General features: G+C 46.8%; 1 protein-coding gene across 1 annotated transcript; it reads right to left on the bottom strand.

Annotated features, from left to right (window-relative positions):
* Positions 1-8,776: 8,776 nt before the first annotated feature.
* LOC133458000 (Krueppel-like factor 2) lies at positions 8,777-17,010 on the bottom strand. Its single transcript, XM_061737436.1, is given in 4 exon segments — positions 8,777-9,578; positions 13,281-13,581; positions 13,583-14,149; positions 16,785-17,010. Coding segments are annotated over 4 exon segments (1,116 nt in total). The 5' UTR covers positions 16,857-17,010; the 3' UTR covers positions 8,777-9,402.
* Positions 17,011-19,246: the final 2,236 nt, after the last annotated feature.

Genomic DNA, 19,246 nt, shown 5'->3' with positions numbered 1-19,246 from the left:
AGTTTCAAGTAGATTTTCACTTGAAATAAGTAGAAAAATCTGCAAGTGGAACAAGATTGTTTTACTTGTAATGAGAAGATAAATCTTGTCCCACTGGCAGATTTTTCTACTTATTTCAAGAGAAAATTTACTTGAAACAGGTGAAAATTGTCAAATAACAAGTTATCTTTCTGGTGATGACTCTTGTTTTAAGTGTAATGAGATTTTTTTGACTAAAAATGAGACATTTAACTAGAAATAAGACAAATATTCCTGGTAAGATTTAGAGTTTTTGCAGTGCATGGTGGAAGTTTGACGCCGTCCCCCTGGCTCGGGCCAGGGACCGGTTCTTTGACAGTCTCACAAGATGAGTTAGTCAGATGCCTGGAGCTGATGTCCACGGGGACAGCAGCACCGGTGCTGCCCGGCCGGGCTCCCCGTGATGGTGCAGGTCTACGTCCCCCTGGAGGAGCTGCAGGGTTCTGGACATCCATGTCCCATGTGGGTGACCAGCGCCTGCAGGAGGATGAGCCAGTCCTGCACCAGCAAGGACGTGTGGACCCAGACCCAGACCAGGAACCCAGACCAGGACCCCAGACCAGGAACCCAGACCAGGAATCAACCTGCAAAAACTCAAAATCTTAACAAGAATATTTGTTAAAATTGTTAATTGTTAATTGTTAATTGTTAAAAACTAGTTAAAATGTCTCATTTTTAGCAAAAAAAATCTCATTACACTTAAAACAAGAGTAATTATCAGAAAAATAACTTGTTATTTGTCAATTTTCACCTGTTTCAAGTAAAGTTTCACTTGAAATAAGTAGAAAAATCTGCCAGTGGAACAAGATTTATCTTCTTATTACAAGCAAAAAAATATTGTTCCACTGGCAGATTTTTCTACTTATTTCAAGTGAAAATCTACTTGAAACAGGTGAAAATTGTTGTTTTTTCCAGTGATGAGTCTTGTTTTAAGTGTAATGAGATTTTTTTTACTAAAATGAGACATTTTAACTAGAAATAAGACAAATATTCTTGTTAAGATGTTGAGTTTTTTTCAGACCAGGAACCCAGACCCGACCCAGGAACCAGGACCCTGACCTGAACCAGGAACCGGGTAGCGCGGCGTTGACCCCCCGCCGGCCCAGGTGACGAGCAGCGCCGGCTGCTGCCAGACAGGTTTTCTTTTTGTTTTCTCTGATGCTGCACCTGCTGCCGCTGCAGCAGGACCGTGGTTCTGAAGTGTGTTCTGATAAGCTGCCAGCCCATAAGCTCACCGGTCCCTACGGACCCCCAGGTTCTGCTGGTTCTGCTGTCTGAGGGAGGGAGGTTATCTGGTTGTGTCTGGGTCTGATTCTGCTGCAGAGCACCAGTCAGAACCAGCAGGCCCGGCTGCTCCTCCGCCCAGCGTCCACTGTGCAATAGAAGTGTTTACTTTAGTTCTGTCGTGTGTCGTCACATGTGATTGTTGATGTGTGTAGATTATTTATGAGTCCGCGAGCAGCTGCCTTGTTCTTCCAGAACCTCCGTCTCCGGGTCCACGGGTTCAGGAGGAAACGTTCATGAACACATTCACAGCTCGTCTTCTCTCTGTGTCGGGCGTCTGCTGTCTCCACTCACACAGACGTCTGGTTACTGTTTTATTTCTCATGTGGGGACTATTTGATCAGACCTGGCAGGTTTAGTTTTGATCTCAGAGCTTGGTGGATGTATTTCCTTCCTCAGCCCAACAGCCCAACCCCCCCGTCGGCAGATATCCAGCTGTGATATGAACATGCTTCTACTGTGTGTCCCGTCTGTATAAAGCTGTGAGATACGGAGCCGCTGCATGACCAGTGGGAGGAGCGTTGTTGGTCAACGGCAGCTTCCTCATCTTCTGTTTTACAATAAAGGTTAAAGTGGAACCGGGAACCTGTGTGTCTGCAGATGATTTCACTGATTCACTCACCTTAACCTGTGATGCTAACCACAGTTTTCCTGCAGTTCTCACAACAGCATTAACGTTTGATCTGTTTAGGGGCTTCTCAAATCAATCAGCGTAAACTGCTAAACCTGCCAGATATCCTGCAGAAGCCAGACTCTTTCTCAGGATCGGCAGCGTACTGCAAAAACTCTAAATCTTACCAGGAATATTTGTCTTATTTCTAGTTAAAATGTCTCATTTTTGGTCAAAAAATCTCATTACACTTAAAACAAGAGTCATTACCAGAAAAATTACTTATTTGACAATTTTCACCTGTTTCAAGTAGATTTTCACTTAAAATAAGTAGAAAAATCTGCCAGTGGGACAAGATTTATTTTCTCATTACAAGCAAAAAAATCTTGTTCCACTGGCAGATTTTTCTACTTATTTTAAGTGAAAATCTACCTGAAACAGGTGAAAATTGTTGTTTTTTCCAGTGATGAGTCTTGTTTTAAGTGTAATGAGATTTTTTTTTGACTAAAAATGAGACATTTTAACTAGAAATAAGACAAATATTCTTGATAAGATTTTGAGTTTTTGCAGTGTGATGTTTCAGCAGCAAGTATTGTTGTCGGTGAAAGTGTACTTTATTCTGTGTATTTGCACCTGTAACAGCGTTGTGCAAACCGGGCTGCAGCAGGAACTGGAACACTGTCAAACCCGGGGCCTCAGACCCGTCCTGGACGACGAGGCGCTGCCGTCTGTCTTCTGCCAGATTCAATCCCACTTCATCAACATATAGGAATGTTGAGGGTGAGAACAAACGTAGTCAGTGTAACGATCATTTGGGACAACACACTGTAGAGTATGTTCTGTAAGGCAAGGCACGTTTATTTGTACAGCACAATTCAACACAAGGTAATTCAAAGTGCTTTACATCAACATTAAAAGCAGCAAGACACAATTAAACAGTAAATAACAAATAAAATGATATAAAATGATAAGAAAAGAGGTAAAATAATAAAGAGCACAAGTTGTTAAACAGTAAGGGCAGTAGAGTCCAGCAGGTACATCTCATTCTTACAATGGCAAGAATTACGTTTGTTCAAAACGTACAAAGACCGGGTCAAATACAGGATTACAAACGTAATCTGTAACAATTCATACGGTGAATTAAACCAATTTGACAATTCTATGCCACAATACCTGTTTCCAGCTCTTATTTCACACAACTGATGAGAATTACGTTTCTATATGGTCAAAACGTAGATATAGTTACAGTAACATGCGTGACGCTGCAGTGCAGGACATAAAGGTTTGGCTCTAAACAGAGTAAAGCATGCGTACACGTTTCAGCTGTACATGCTGGTGACGGAGCTCCTTCACCAGGAGTCATGGAGGGGAGAAACACAATATTAACATCACAAAGGAAGAAGCTGCACTTAATGCCGTCAGTCCACATCAGACCCGCTCCTGGTTGTGCACTTCAATTACATTCAGTTTTATTTGTATAGCGTCTATTAGACTATAGAAGTTGTCTCTAGGATCTTTCCAGAGACCAGAACATAAACCCCCGAGCAATTATTACATAAACAATGGCAGGTAAAAACTCCCCTAGTGGGAGAAAAACCTTAAGCCAAACAGTGGCAAGAAAAACTCCCCTTTAGGAGGAAGAAACCTGGACCAGGACCTGGATCATAAGGGGGTAGAAACCTGGACCAGGACCTGGATCATAAGGGGGTAGAAACCTGGACCAGGACCTGGATCATAAGGAGAAACCTGGACCAGAACCTGGATCATAAGGGGGTAGAAACCTGGACCAGGACCTGGATCATAAGGGGGTAGAAACCTGGACCAGGACCTGGATCATAAGGAGGAACCTGGACCAGGACCTGGATCATAAGGAGGAACCTCCAGCTGGACAGCAGGAGCGGGTCAAAGTTGCAGCTTCACCGAAAGAACAGCAACCTCCTGGTCCTGGACCTGGACCTGGACCTGGACCTGGACCTGGACCTGGTAAACTACAAGCATCAGAAGACTCAGAATGGACCATCTCTCCGCACCAGAGCAAATCCAGACTGCTCTGATCTTTGTGCGTGTAAGTGTTGTTGTTTCCAGGGTGTGTAATGATCCTGATGAATCAATAACGCATCACAGACATTTATTTTCTCCCTTGATCTTTAATTTAGAGGCACGTAAACGTGTTTAAATGAGGGTACATATGAACATTAGTGTGCAGGGTTTCCACAGCAAACGCAGAAGAACCCGCTGGATGTTTGAGAACATGGACGGAGGTGAAACTGGTCAGCTGCAGACGTAAACGTCTTCTCTTATTATAGATTCCAAGCTTCAAGAAGTGTGTCCTGCTGTAACTATGAAAGGACCAGAAATATCCCGTCAGTCAGCTGACTGCCTGCACTTCCTTCAGCTTCCATGTCACATGACCCACAGTCACAAGTCCCAGGAAGTTGGAATATGGCAGAACTTCCTGTGAAGAACCTGGATTCTGTTTGTAAGAGTGATGTGGTATGAGATAAGTGTGAACGACAGCCGTCCTGGCGCCGCTCTTCCTGGTCCATGACGTCACGTGTTGTGGTCTGGGTAGGGGAACTACTGAGCAAGTATTCATACTGAGAAACATCAGCGAACAGGTTCATGAGTGGCAAGCAACACTATTATTTAATTTTGTAAACTTCAAAAAGGCTTTGGACTCCGTCCATCATGAAAGCCTGTGGATCATAATGAGGAAGTATGGAATCCCGGGGAAGATTGTGAGAATGGTCCAATCGTTCTATGAGGACTTCCAGTGTGCAGTGGAAGACCAAGGAGAAACATGCAAGTGGTTCAACCTTAAAACCGGCGTGAAACAGGGATGCAACATGTCCGGCTTCTTGTTCCTAATAGTAATGGATTGGATAATGCGTCGGACAGTTAAAAAAGGAGAAAATGGGATTCGCTGGAAGCTGACATCAAAACTGGACGACCTGGACTTGGCGGAAGACGTAGCATTGCTCTCCTCCAAAAAACGACATATGCAGAGTAAAACAACACAGATGAAGGAAGAGGCCAAGCCAGTAGGACTCAGGATCAATACACAGAAAACAAAAACTATGAGGATCAACGCAAGAAATCAGGAGAAAATCCAAATCAATGGGCAAGACATGGAGGAAGTAGACCAGTTCACCTATGTAGGAGCCACAGTTTGTAAAGAGGGAGGCGGAATGAAGGACCTAAAGAATAGACTGTCGAAAGCGAGAGGAGCATTTGTCAGACTTGGGAAGACCAGGAGCTCTAACAGCATCACCAGAAGAACAAAGACACTGGTAGTACCAGTATTACTATACGGATGTGAGACCTGGAAAATGAACAAAGAGACAACAAGGCTGTCGATGTATTTCATAATAGATGCCTACGAAGAATACTCTGAATAAGTTGGCAGGATCACGTCAGTAATATACAACTACTGGAAAGAGCTGATATGAGACCACTCAGCAATGAGGGGAAGTTGCGAAGATGAAAGATGATTGGGCACTTACTGCGGCAGGACCACAACAACGACTGCAACATAGCAATGACTCGGGCACCAGAAGGGAAGAGAAGACAGGGAAGACCAAAGAGCACCTGGAGACGTACCTTCACGAAGGAGAAAAGGGAAGGAGGATGGAAATCATGGCTGGAAGTGAGAACTGCAGCAGCCGACCGTCAGACGTGGAGGAGCTCTGGTGAGGCCTTATGTGCCACAAGCCACCAAGTGGATAGGTAACAGGTAACAGGTAACAGGATGTGGTCTGGGTCCTCCAGGATGAGGCTGTGCGTTCTGGGGTCAGGGCTGGGGTCAGGGCTGGGGAGTCTGCTGGTCTCTGGTTGGACCGGGAGGCTGGGGCTGCAGGGACGGATGTGTGATCCGGCCCCCAGCAGATGGCACCCTGCTCCCATCTATGCCGCCCTGCATTTCCTCAGAAAGAACCTGTGAAACTGTGAATCATCACCGGGACCCGGGAATCACCTCCAGTGAAACGTTCCACCCCGCAGGACAACACTGTCAGCACACCAGAGGGTTATCAGGCCTCTGGTCTCTGTCCTGATCAGGAATCCTCAGCTGCATCATCAGCTGCATCAGCTGCATCATCAGCTGCATCAGCTGCATCATCCGCTGCATCAGCTGCATCATCAGCTGGATCAGCTGCATCATCAGCTGCATCATCAGCTGCATCAGCTGCATCAGCTGCATCAGCTGCATCAGCTGCATCATCAGCTGCATCATCAGCTGCATCAGCTGCATCAGCTGCATCAGCTGCATCAGCTGCATCAGCTGCATCATCAGCTGCATCATCAGCTGCATCAGCTGCATCAGCTGCATCAGCTGCATCAGCTGCATCATCAGCTGCATCATCAGCTGCATCATCAGCTGCATCATCAGCTGCATCCTAGAAGTCCTGGAACCTGCCTGGCCCGGGGCTTTAACCAGCTAGGAACTCCTCCTCACTGACATGAGTTACCATCACTAGTTCTTATGTAACAAGTCCTCGTGAAGCTGTGATGCTTCAGTGAACATAGGAAAGAAAGTATTAGCTTTGCATGTTTACTCCCACTCTGTGCTTTGGTTTGCTCACATCACTTCTGTGCATGTAGGTTACCATAGCAACCATGTGGATGAGGGAATGTTAGGGAGGGGACACAGACTGGATGTGATGTCACGGTGTGAGCAAGAAGATCAGTTTCTGATGCCGATCACTCGTCAACGTTGACCTCAAAGCTCCCGCTGATGTCATGAAACGCAGACCAGGACCACTTACCCCAACCTTACCAAACAACAACACATTCAAACGTCCTCTTCAAACAGAGCTGTGATCTCTGGGGGAACGGTGGAGGCAGCGTCCTCCGTCTCCGTGGTGATGATGGGGATGATGGGGATGAACTGCAACACTGGTGGAGTAACATCTAAAATCATCTGAGTTGTTCCTTGTTTTAGCAGGTTATGTTATTATGTCATGTTCTTATATTAACCTCTGATTTAAAAACAGCAAAACAAGATATTTGTGTTAAAATATCCAAGTTCAACGAAATTCTACAGAAAAGCTAATGTATGGATAATTTGGGGTGTGGTTTTTGACGGGCAGCTGGGACAATCATTTTGGCTACTTTAGGCTCCAAACACAACATTTGCAACAGGAACTTTTACTTTGATACCTTTAGTGATTGTGAACATCTTTTGTAAGTTTCATCTGGCTTTTATTTTGAAAAAAGTACTCGGGAACTCATTCTTTAAGTGATAATGGATGTTAAATTGTGAATTCACCCTGTCATAAACTTTTAAAGTGCTATATATTTTTTTTTCCCTTTTGTGTATGTTTGCAGGCCGGAGCCTCGGCTTAAGGTTTTTCTCCCACTAGGGGAGTTTTTACCTGCCATTGTTTATGTAATAATTGCTCGGGGGTTAATGTTTATGTTCATGTTCTGGGTCTCTGGAAAGCGTCTAGAGACAACATCTGTTGTATTAGACGCTATATAAATAAAATTTAATTGAATTGAATTGAACTATATAAGTTCTGATCAGAGGTGGCAGAAATGTTCAAACAAACGATAAAAGCTGAATCTCCAAACTCAAAGATGCTGTTTTTAGGTGAAAGAAAGAAGTCAACCCTCCAAGACCACAAAGTTTCAGGATGATTTGAACATTCCTTCATTATTTTCACTTACAAGAAAATAAGAAAAATGAAAAGACAGAAAACTGAAAATGTGATAGTTTGAGTATCTTAAACACTGAACATTTGAAGAAGTGGTTGTGATAATGTGTGTAATGTTGTAATAATGCAGCTGTAATAATAAATAGTTCTGCAAAGTGCGTCAGTCTCACACTTATTATTCACCAGCACTTCCTGCCAGGCGAGCAGGATCTGATGAGCGTTTGGGTGGGGTTCCGTGGTAAAGACACAAATCTCACATGTTTCTTTCATGTTGTCACGATAAAACGAGCTGAAAGTAACTTATCTTGATCACACACTTTCGGTTTCCATCACTGAACAAACATGAATGTTTGTTGACATTATCTCAACTGTATGGCAAGCCTATTGGATCTTTTTTGTAGTCATTTTCTTCATTAATTGCAGATATTTTCAAAGCGTTTTCAGGTATTCTCAATCTGTTTTTAATTTATTTTAGTTAATTAGATTAATTAATTACACTGCTAATTAACGCATTATGAAAATTAATGCAATTAATTATGAGTGGCAAACCTGCGTTGCTAGTCAAACTAACAAAGCAGTGACAGACCTGGACGACTCAGAGGAGACTCAGCTAATCTTTGCTGGGCCTTTGAACGGCAAGTTTATGTATAAAAAGAAAGAAGACGGGACTATCAACAAGAACGCGGTGATTTGTACATTTTGTAAAAACGAACAAACTCAATAGCAAAGTGGGTTGCTGCTGATTGCAATCTGTATAATTTTGAATTGAGTCTGCTTAAGTGCCTATTTGAGACTCAGCCTTTTTTTATTTCTGAATTTTATTTATTTAACTGTATTTGTATTGCATTTTGAATAATGCACCTGGCCTAATTGGTTTGCTGATGTACTTGAGCTTTTTCTTTTGAATTTCATTTATGAAACACTTCACCAATACAAATGTGGATTTAAAATGTTCTTAGTGTATTACATTGATTAGTCATGCACTGCAATGTTGTAATGTCCTAGAATTCAAATTCTTTTTTGGGGATCTTTAGCAGATATGAAATGCGATTAATTTGATTAATTAATTATAAATCCTGTAATGAATTAGATTATTTTTTTTAATTAACTGACAGCACTAATTTATTTCAAAATGCTCAATCAAAGTTGTATTTCATGAGCCTCTGGACTTGCCGTACCCATGATGACAATCACACTCAGGACTCGGAAACATTGTTACCATTTATTTTAATACAAATAATAAAATAAAACATTTACAGAAAATAAACATGTTATTTACAGGCGTGACGGTCTGAACTCCCGTCACACGGAGATGATGCAACAGGAAACTTTCATTGTTTCAGTCCCAGCGGTTTTTCAGGAAAACGTTGTCTCTGAGCTGATTCTGTCTCAGCCAGCAGAGAACAGGTCACAGGACGGCGCGGTCATGAGACGCCCAAGGCACTAATGGACGGGAAACAAACGTTTGTCTGATATGTAGAGGAAGAACAAGGTTATTGATGGCAGGAATGTAGAACCAGCTACGTTAGAAGACTCCAGTCTGACAGAATTCTTCTGTCTTTGTCACATTTGTTCATCGTTTCTCTTCAAAAATGATGTTTCAATCATTTGTCTTGTCGGTCTTGTCTCTGCATTTGTCCCGTCTATTGTTAATGATCGGGATGAGTCCTTTATCTGCTTCTGCGTGAGTGCAGCTGCGTCCGACCCCCAGGTCTGGAGTTCAGTCAGTGATTGGAGGCAGATTGGAGGCGTTGGTGCAGAACCTCCTGCTGCAAACGCGGGCCTCCTGCGGCCCTTGTCTGTCCGGCCCTTGTCTGTCCGGCCCCCCCGGCCCCCTCACATGTGCCTCTTCATGTGCAGCGCCAGGTGGTCGGAGCGCGAGAAGGCTCGCTCACACAGGTGGCACTGGAACGGCCGGTGGCCCGTGTGCTTGCGGAAGTGGCGCGTGAGCTCGTCGGAGCGGGCGAACTTCCAGCCGCAGCCCTCCCAGCTGCAGTGGTACGGCTTCTCCCCTGGGGGGCGCACACACACAACATTATTAGTTAAGAAACAATTATAGAACACTGAAATAGAGATCACTGAAACAGCAGCTGCTGAGACTGATTGTCTGACATCCTGGAAATTGAAACATTGTTGGTTTTGACTGATGTTGAATGTATTTTTTTTCTTTCTTTTTTCTGTATTAGATCAGTTGTGAAGTTCAAGACTACAAATGAAATGATATTGTGAACTGCTTTTTCAGACTTTTAAGATGAACTCTTAACTGTGCAGTGTTTTTGTTTTGTGTTGTGTTATGTTCTCATTTTTCATTTTTTTTGAGTATTTTTAATTTGATATTATTTTTATCTGGTGGAAATGTATTTGGTTTGCTTTTATTATTTTATGTTTAGTAATTTATTATTTTAAAATGTTGGTGGACCCCAGGAAGAATAGCTGCAGTCCTGCTGTAGCTATGGGGATCCTAATTAAACAATGAAACAATTAAACACACACGTCAGCGGGGTCGCATCACACAAATGCAATGACACCGGTGTTTGAACCATCGCAGCCACAAGAGGGCGCCCTAGTGCCCCCCAAGCTACAAACAGAATTTAGAGCAGTAAAAGCAGGTCTGGGTCGGTCAGAACATTCAGTACGTGCACATGCAGCGATTCAAACTGGTTGGAGATCATTTGCACACATCGTACTGACTTTTAAACTGCATGTGAACACCTTAAGTCAGTCAAGTAATCTGATCAGACTGGATTCGTCAACCCGCTTGCAGCACCTAGATAAGCCAGTCGCAACCGCCTTGTTAATGCCATGTGTACGGAGACATGGATATTACAGTCTGCGCATGCTCGAGAATTTCCCCCGGGTGGGGTTTTCCCCCGGGGGAGGGGATTCACCCGGAAGTGAAAGGAGACGACGCAACGCTGCTCAGTAGTAGCTCCCTGGGGTGTCGTGTGACTGCTTCAGGGGTGTCGTCAAAATATTTCCTATTCTGACATTTCATATATAAATACTGTATTTTCGCGACCATACGGGCGCCGTGTGAAAAGGCATAGCCTCAGTCTTATGTGTCATATTTCTGTATTTAAAACACACACGGCGCACCGACCGAAACGGCACACACACAAGAACACACACACACACACACACAAGCACACACAAGCACAGGAGTGTGCGTATTTAAAAATACAGCGGGAGCAAAACTTTGTTTGATTGTAGGCTACTTTATTTCAGTTTTTACATTAATCAAACCCATTAAGTCTCATCCTCTGTTTCTGCATTAAAGAGCTCCGCTAAATCAGCTGTGCCAGTCCGAATTCCTCGCTGTCAGAGTCACGTTCCGTGCCGTGCGGTGCCTCGGAAATGCACGCTTTTGCAAAAGCTCGCAAAATAATCCCAGCAGACACGTTAGCCCACGCATCAACAATCAATCTGCAAACTGTGGCATAAAAAAAAAACAAAATACGTCGTACCTTACGCCGTAGGCTGCGTCTATTTAACGCGGACCTAATGCCGCGTTCCATTTATCCTCGGAAGTGGGGATTTCCCAGTCCCCAGTCGGAATTTTCAACTGGAACGCCCCTCAAAGTGGGGTTTCCCACTGGGAAAGTGGGAGAGTCTTCACCACCCCCGAGTTACCATTCCAAGATGGCTGCCATTCCCAGTTCCCACTTCCGATTTCCGAGGTAAATGGAACGCGGCATAAACTCCGGAACCGGCAGACATAAATCTCTAAATTTCGGAGCAAATTTCTTAACAGGCGTAGCTACAACTGTTAGATTTCATCTATTAAACCAACATCTTCCTAAATGATTTATTTCAGCCGGCGTGATTCTCAACAGAGCAGCGTCCCAGAGAGAGTTTCTCTCCCGGGGCTGACGCAGCAGCTTGACCGGGCGGACACGTCTCTTCTCGGGCTGTGAGCTGAGGCTGCTCCCCGGGGGCGGCGGCTCTTCTCATCTCCGAAAACATCGGGTCAAATTTCTTAACAGGCGTTATTTGGATAAACTGAGCCCCGATTGCGGATCTTAAGGTTACCTTTATACCTGAAAAAATATTAAAACTTAATAAAGTGCCATATTAACAGCGCTACAGCTGAAATTAAAACAGCTTTTGGCTCTCTGCTTCCTGATCAGGTTAGGGATGAAAACGAGGGGGAGTAGGAGAAATGGGACAGGCACCTGGGCCAAGTGCCCTAGATCTCAAGTGCCCTAAAATCTCCCCCTTCTTTTTTAGGGGTTAGGGAAGAAAAGAAGTGCGAGTGGAGAAAAGAAGGGCGAGTGAAGGAGAATTCCGCTTGTTGTTAAGCGGAGGTCAACCGGAAGTGGCTCTTTGTTGAAATGGTTACCATGGTTACCTCGGGTACAGCGCCACCTAGCGTCACGGAGTCAGCCATGCTCTGGTTACAGTGGTTTATTCAATCTGATTCAGTCTGATCTCAGAACAGCATGTGTAATCAGACAAGTTGATCCAATCTTCTGCATGTCATTATCTGATCAGATCTCCAACCACCTTGAATCGCTGCATGTGCACGTACTAACTGAGGCCCCTGGAACCTACACTACACACCTGTCACCTGTCCTGAATCATTGCATCAGTTTTTTCTTTTTGTCAACATTTTAACAGAATTTATGACTTTTCACTTGGAAATTCAACAGTTGATAAAGTCACAAATATAAAGTTGGTTTTCTTCATTTAATATTTGTGAATTTATAAAAGACAACAATTTTTATTTTTATTCACAAACCTGTGAGTTTCAAAATGTTTTAGGTTTCTGGGTTTTTTGGTGACTTTTGTTTGTTTCTTTTTTTTAAATTTGCTAAATTCCAAAGTCACAGAAAACATTCTTGTAAGAGTTAAAGTCATCATTTCTAAAATCCTAATTTCCTTCCTGAATGTTGAGTTTTCCTCTTGCGTCTTTCATCTAACTTGGGGGTAGTTCCTCTGGTGGGGGGTAGTTATGGGGGGTAATTACCTGTGGGGGGGTAGTTATGGGGGGTAATTACCTGTGGGGGGGGGTAGTTAGGGGGTAGTTATGGGGGTAGTTCCTCTGGTGGGGGGTAGTTATGGGGGGTAATTACCTGTGGGGGGTAGTTATGGGGGGTATTTACCTGTGGGGGGGTAGTTATGGGGGGGTAATTACCTGTGGGGGGGTAGTTATGGGGGGTAATTACCTGTGGGGGGTAGTTATGGGGGGTAATTACCTGTGGGGGGGTAGTTATGGGGGGTAATTACCTGTGGGGGGGTAGTTGTGGGGGGTAATTACCTGTGGGGGGTAGTTATGGGGGGTATTTACCTGTGGGGGGGTAGTTATGGGGGGTATTTACCTGTGGGGGGGTAGTTATGGGGGGTAATTACCTGTGGGGGGTAGTTATGGGGGGTAATTACCTGTGGGGGGGTAGTTATGGGGGGTAATTACCTGTGGGGGGTAGTTATGGGGGGTATTTACCTGTGGGGGGTAGTTATGGGGGGTAATTACCTGTGGGGGGGGGGGGGGGGGTAGTTACTGTTATGGGGGGTAGTTATGGGGGGTAATTACCTGTGGGGGGGGGGGGGGGGGGGTAGTTACTGTTATGGGGGGTAGTTATGGGGGGTATTTACCTGTGGGGGGTAGTTATGGGGGGTATTTACCTGTGGGGGGTAGTTATGGGGGGTAATTACCTGTGGGGGGGTAGTTATGGGGGGTAATTACCTGTGGGGGGGTAGTTATGGGGGGTAATTACCTGTGTGCGTCCTCAGGTGGGCCTTCAGGTGAGAGCTCTTGGTGTAGGTCTTGCCGCAGCCGCTGAAGCTGCAGGTGTGGGTGGCCGTTCTCTTGCGGGGCCAGGACCGGCGGCCCCGGCGGGGCCTGGAGTCCAGCAGGTCCAGGGGGGAGGACGGGGGGGTCAGCAGCCCCCGCTGCCCCCCGGGCCCCGGGGCCGTGGGGAACTGGTGGGGGCCCCCGAAGGGCAGCTGCTGGGGGAAGGGGGGGGCGGCAGTGGAAGCCCTGGGGGAAGCTGAGCGGCGTGGGGCACAGCAGGTCGTCGGGGCTGAGGGGGGGGGTCAGGCTGCCGGGGCCCTGGGGGGGGGACCCCGGCTGCTCCGGGGGGGACATGCAGCACCCGCCTCCCTCCTGCTTGATGCTCACGCCGCTGGGGGGGGCCCCGACGCCGCCGTACCCCTCCGCGGAGGGGGGCTCCACCTTGATGCTCAGGTGCTCCGAGAATAAGTCCTGAGGGGCGAAGGGCGCGGAGCTGATGAGGAAGCGGCCCTGGACCCCGGGGCCCCCGGGGACGGGGCCGGGGGGGCTGAAGCCGTCTGCATCGGGGCGCAGCAGCTCCGCCATCAGGCTGCTGTAGGGCGGAGGGGGAGCGCAGGCATCCACGTCCGGCCCGAAGCCCGCCGCCGGCTGGTAGCCCTGCGGCCTGAAGGCTGGCGCTGCCGCCTCGGCGGGGGCCGCGCCGGCGGTCCCGGTGGGGGTCACGCCGGCGGTGCCGCTGCTGTTGGCCAGGATGAAGTCAAAGTCCAGGAACTTGTCCAGGTCCTCGTCGTCCTTGTGGTCCACGCAGCCGTGGTCCAGGTCCAGCAGGCTTCCCACCGCGCCCTTCCAGCGCTGCAGAGAGAGCAGGGGTTAGTGAGGTCCGGCAGCACCGCGGGCCGGGACCAGGACCAGGTCCAGGCCCAGGCCCGTTAACCCGCATCTGCTGCCACTGTTACGTAAAGCCCCAGATAGACTTGCAGTTCAGACCGCGTACGCATCACGGCCGCCACGCGTATCCGCCGTTCATTTGACGCGTCGACGTGCACGTTCTCAAAAAGACACTGAACGCGTAGCGACCTGCAGTTCTGGCTCTGGCCGCGAGTGGCGCTGGTCCTGGTCCGATACCAGCTGGTGCCGTTTCCTTTGCCGAGATCACAACCAAAGCAATGTTATAATCTCCTACATCATCCAATGGTGTTTGTTATTCTAATCTGTTATTGCTACTACTAAATATTTAATCACTTTTCCAATTGTTGCTCTGCTTACTGCCCCCTATCGGTTACCGCCGGTACTACACACTCTCCTCGCGCGAGCGAGCGACGTTACGGTTGGTGGTGCACGATGAACGGACGTGAACGGACGCGAACGCAAGCACCAACAGCAAGTATATCCCAGGCTTTACTCACAGAACACTTCCAGCTTAGTACGGCCAGCCCCGGTACCAGCTGGTACCAGCCTGCCGGTACCAGCTGGTACCAGCCCCAGTACCAGTGTCACGGTTTGTTACTTCCTGTTTTATTTTGAAACCCGTATCTTTGTTTCAGTTCTGGTTTGAACTTCCTGTTTCCCATCGGCCCTGATTGTCTGCACCTGTGTCTCATTAACCTGGTGTATATCTGGTCTGGTCTTTCCCTGCTCCCTGCTGGTCCGTGTTTGTTCCTCTGTGTTTTCCGCTCTGGTTTTTGTAGCTTTTGACTCTTGTTTTAAGATCTGTTTTTTTGTATCCTGTTCAGCAGCCCTTTTGGTTTTGTTTTCACTAATAAATCATTGGTTTTGGGAACTCCTGCCTCCTGCTCTCCTGCATCTGGGTCCTACTCCCACCGCACCGTAACAACCAGCCCCGGTACCAGCTGGTACCAGCCCCTGTACCAGCCCCGGTACCAGCCCCATTACCAGCCCATGCCCGCAAACCCACCAACACCTGCAGACACAGGTGTGCACGCCGACACAAACACAAACACAAACACTGGTACCCGTTTAGACCCCTGGAGAGAGGTGACAGGTGTTTGGTAAAACTGTCCCGGGAACACACACGTGTTTTCTGACCAGAATTAACGCCCAGATTATTTACCTGGCTGGTAAACAGCTGGATGTTGGTAAACAGCTGGATGTTGGTAAACAGCTGGACGCTGGTAAACAGCTGGTAAACAGCTGGATGCTGGTAAACAGCTGGATGTTGGTAAACAGCTGGATGCTGGTAAACAGCTGGATGCTGGTAAACAGCTGGATGTTGGTAAACAGCTGGACGCTGGTAAACAGCTGGTAAACAGCTGGATGCTGGTAAACAGCTGGATGCTGGTAAACAGCTGGATGTTGGTAAACAGCTGGATGCTGGTAAACAGCTGGATGCTGGTAAACAGCTGGATGTTGGTAAACAGCTGGATGCTGGTAAACAGCTGGATGTTGGTAAACAGCTGGTAAACATCTGGATGCTGGTAAACAGCTGGATGCTGGTAAACAGCTGGATGTTGGTAAACATCTGGATGCTGGTAAACAGCTGGTAAACAGCTGGATGTTGGTAAACAGCTGGACGCTGGTAAACAGCTGGTAAACAGCTGGATGCTGGTAAACAGCTGGATGTTGGTAAACAGCTGGATGCTGGTAAAGTGTAACTTTTTTCCCTTTTCTTGAGTGTGGGTCCATGTTCTCAGCACGTGGCCAGAACATAAAACACATAAAAACATTCAGCAACGGAACAAAAGTGTGTTTAGTAGGTTACCATGACAACGCCGCAACGCAACCCCAACTTCTTTTCTCACTTTCTGCCCTTTGATCTACGTCAAACCGAGGAGGCGTTACACATCTGGATTTAAGGGATGTATAGCTACATTTTATATATATATATATATATATATATATATATATATATATATATATATATATATATATATATATATATATATATATATATATATATATATATATATATATATATATATATATATACACACACACGCACGCACGCACGCACGCACGCACGCACGCACGCACGCACGCACGCACGCACGCACGCACGCACACACACACACACACACACACACACACACACACACACACACACACACACACACACACACACACACTAATGATGGGAACATACTTATCTTAGTAAAAAAACAAAACAAAGCCTCTAAATGTTCTATGGTGCAAATTACACCTGAGTTAAAAGGATTCCTCTACAGTGGTCCTCACTCCTGGTCCTGGAGAGCTGCTGTCCTGCATGTTTCTGATGTTTCCCTGCTCCAGTAAACCCTGATACAGATGACTGTGTCACCAACACAAATGTGCAGACCTGGAGGAAACATCGGTGATGACCACTATTTAGAATCAGGTGTGTTGATGCAGGGAAACGTCAAAAACATGCAGGACAGCGGCTCTCGAGGACCAGGACTGGGGTCTAATAACTAATTTCTCCTACGCGCGCGTCCGTGGTGGGTAACTCCACTGTCCCGGGGATGGATGTGAGTGATCGGTCCGCAGAACTCACGTGTTCCCAGCAGGCGTCCCTGAGGTGCGCGAACGTGGAGATGGAGGGAAGGATGGTCCCGCTCATGGTCATGTCCGCGCAGGGCGCGCACGGTCCTGGGGAGAAGCTGGAGGTCCTGGAGGAGAGATCCACTCACGATCACGATCCACTCACTACAGCTGCGTGGATCAGTGCTGCGTGGATCAGTGCTGGGGAGACAGCGGGGACAGCTCCGGTGCTCTGCAGCTCTGCAGCTCTGTTTCAGCTGCAGCCGCGGGACGCCCCTACTTATCCTGCCCGAGACCCCGCCCCGCGGCGGGGACACGAGGAGACCCGCCCCTGGAGGAGGAGGAGGGGGTTCCCCCAGTCGTCTATCCTCCCCTCACCCAGCAGCTGGAACAGCTGTTTACCCTCACCCAGCAGCTGGAAACAGCTGGTAAAAAGATGGATGTTGGTAAACAGCTGGTAAACAGCTGGATGTTGGTAAACAGCTGCTAAACAGCTGGCTGTTGGTAAACAGCTGGTAAACAACCGGTAAACAGCCGGTAAACAGCTGGATGCTGGTAAACAGCTGGTAAACAGCTGGTAAACAGCCGGTAAACAGCTGGATGTTGGTAAACAGCTGGTAAACAGCTGGTAAACAGCTGGTAAACAGCTGGATGTTGGTAAACAGCTGGTAAACAGCCGGTAAACAGCTGGTAAACAGCTGGTAAACAGCTGGATGTTGGTAAACAGCTGGTAAACAGCTGGTAAACAGCTGGATGTTGATAAACAGCTGTTTACCAGCTGGTAAACAGCTGGATGTTGGTAAACAGCTGGTAAACAGCTGGATGTTGGTAAACAGCTGGTAAACATCTGGAGGTTGGTAAACAGCTGGTAAACAGCTGGTAAACATCTGGTAAACATCTGGATGTTGGTAAACAGCTGGTAAACAGCTGGTAAACAGCTGAATGTTGGTAAACAGCTGGTAAACAGCTGGTAAACAGCTGGATGTTGGTAAACAGCTGGATGCTGGTAAACAACTGGTAAACAGCTGGATGCTGGTAAACAACTGGTAAACAGCTGGATGTTGGTAAACAGCTGGTAAACAGCTGGTAAACAGCTGGATGTTGGTAAACAGCTGGTAAACAGCTGGTTATTGGTAAACAGCTGGTAAACATCTGGTAACCAGCTGGTAAACAGCCGGTAAAAAGCTGGATGTTGGTAAGCAGGTGGTAAACAGCTGGTAAACAGCTGGATGTTGGTAAACAGCTGGTAAACAGCTGGTAAACAGCTGGATGTTGGTAAACAGCTGACAAACAGCTGGTAAACAGCTGGATGTTGATAAACAGCTGGTAAACAGCTGGATGTTGTTAAACAGCTGGTAAACAGCTGGTAAACAGCTGGATGTTGGTAAACAGCTGGCAAACTGCTGGTAAACAGCTGGTAAAAAGCTGGTAAACAGCTGGTAAGCAGCTGGTAAATAGCTGGTAAACAGCTGGATGTTGGTAAACAGCTGGTAAACAGCTGGATGTTGGTAAACAGCTGGTAAACAGCTAGTAAACATCTGGATGTTGGTAAACAGCTGGTAAACAGCTGGTAAACAGCTGGATGTTGGTAAACAGCTGGTAAACAGCTGGTAAAAAGCTGGTAAACAGCTGGTAAACAGCTGGATGTTGGTAAACAGCTGGTAAACAGCTGGTAAACAGCTGGATGTTGGTAAACAGCTGACAAACAGCTGGTAAACAGCTGAATGTTAGTAAACAGCTGGTAAACAGCTGGATGTTGGTAAACAGCTGGTAAACAGCTGGTAAACAGCTGAATGTTGGTAAACAGCTGGTAAACAGCTGGTAAACAGTTGGTAAACAGCTGGATATTGGTAAACAGCTGGTAAACAGCTGGTAACCAGCTGGTAAACAGCTGGTAAACAGCTGGTAAACAGCTGGATGTTGGTAAACAGCTGGTAAACAGCTGGTAAACAGCCGGTAAACAGCTGGTAAACAACTGGATGTTGGTAAGCAGGTGGTAAACAGCTGGTAAACAGCTGGATGTTGATAAACAGCTGGTAAACAGCTGGTAAAAAGCTGGATATTGGTAAACAGCTGGTAACCAGCTGGTAAACAGCTGGTAAACAGCTGGATGTTGATAAACAGCTGGTAAACAGCTGGTAAAAAGCTGGATGTTGGTAAACAGCTGGTAAGCAGGTGGTAAGCAGGTGGCAAACAGCTGGTAAACAGCTGGATGTTGGTTTTTTTATGGTGGAGGTCAGTGCTGGTTGACTCACTGTTGGAGCCGGACCCTAGTGGCCAGCAGAGGAACTGCACCTTGTCTTTTCAGTGGCGCTTCAGGTGTCTCTGGAAGTTCCAGGTCCTCTCAGGACTGACAGGCGTCCAGATCCCCGGAGTTTTCTCCTGGAAACAAACGAGTCGTGCCGGTTCAGTCTTCCTCTCATAGTCCTGGATGGACTGGCTCTGCAGACTCTGAGATGGGGCTTTATCTGTTTA

The sequence above is a fragment of the Cololabis saira genome, chromosome 13, assembly GCF_033807715.1.
Source record: "Cololabis saira isolate AMF1-May2022 chromosome 13, fColSai1.1, whole genome shotgun sequence".
Classification (NCBI taxonomy): domain Eukaryota; kingdom Metazoa; phylum Chordata; class Actinopteri; order Beloniformes; family Belonidae; genus Cololabis; species Cololabis saira.
This window is presented reverse-complemented; position numbering and strand designations above follow the sequence as displayed.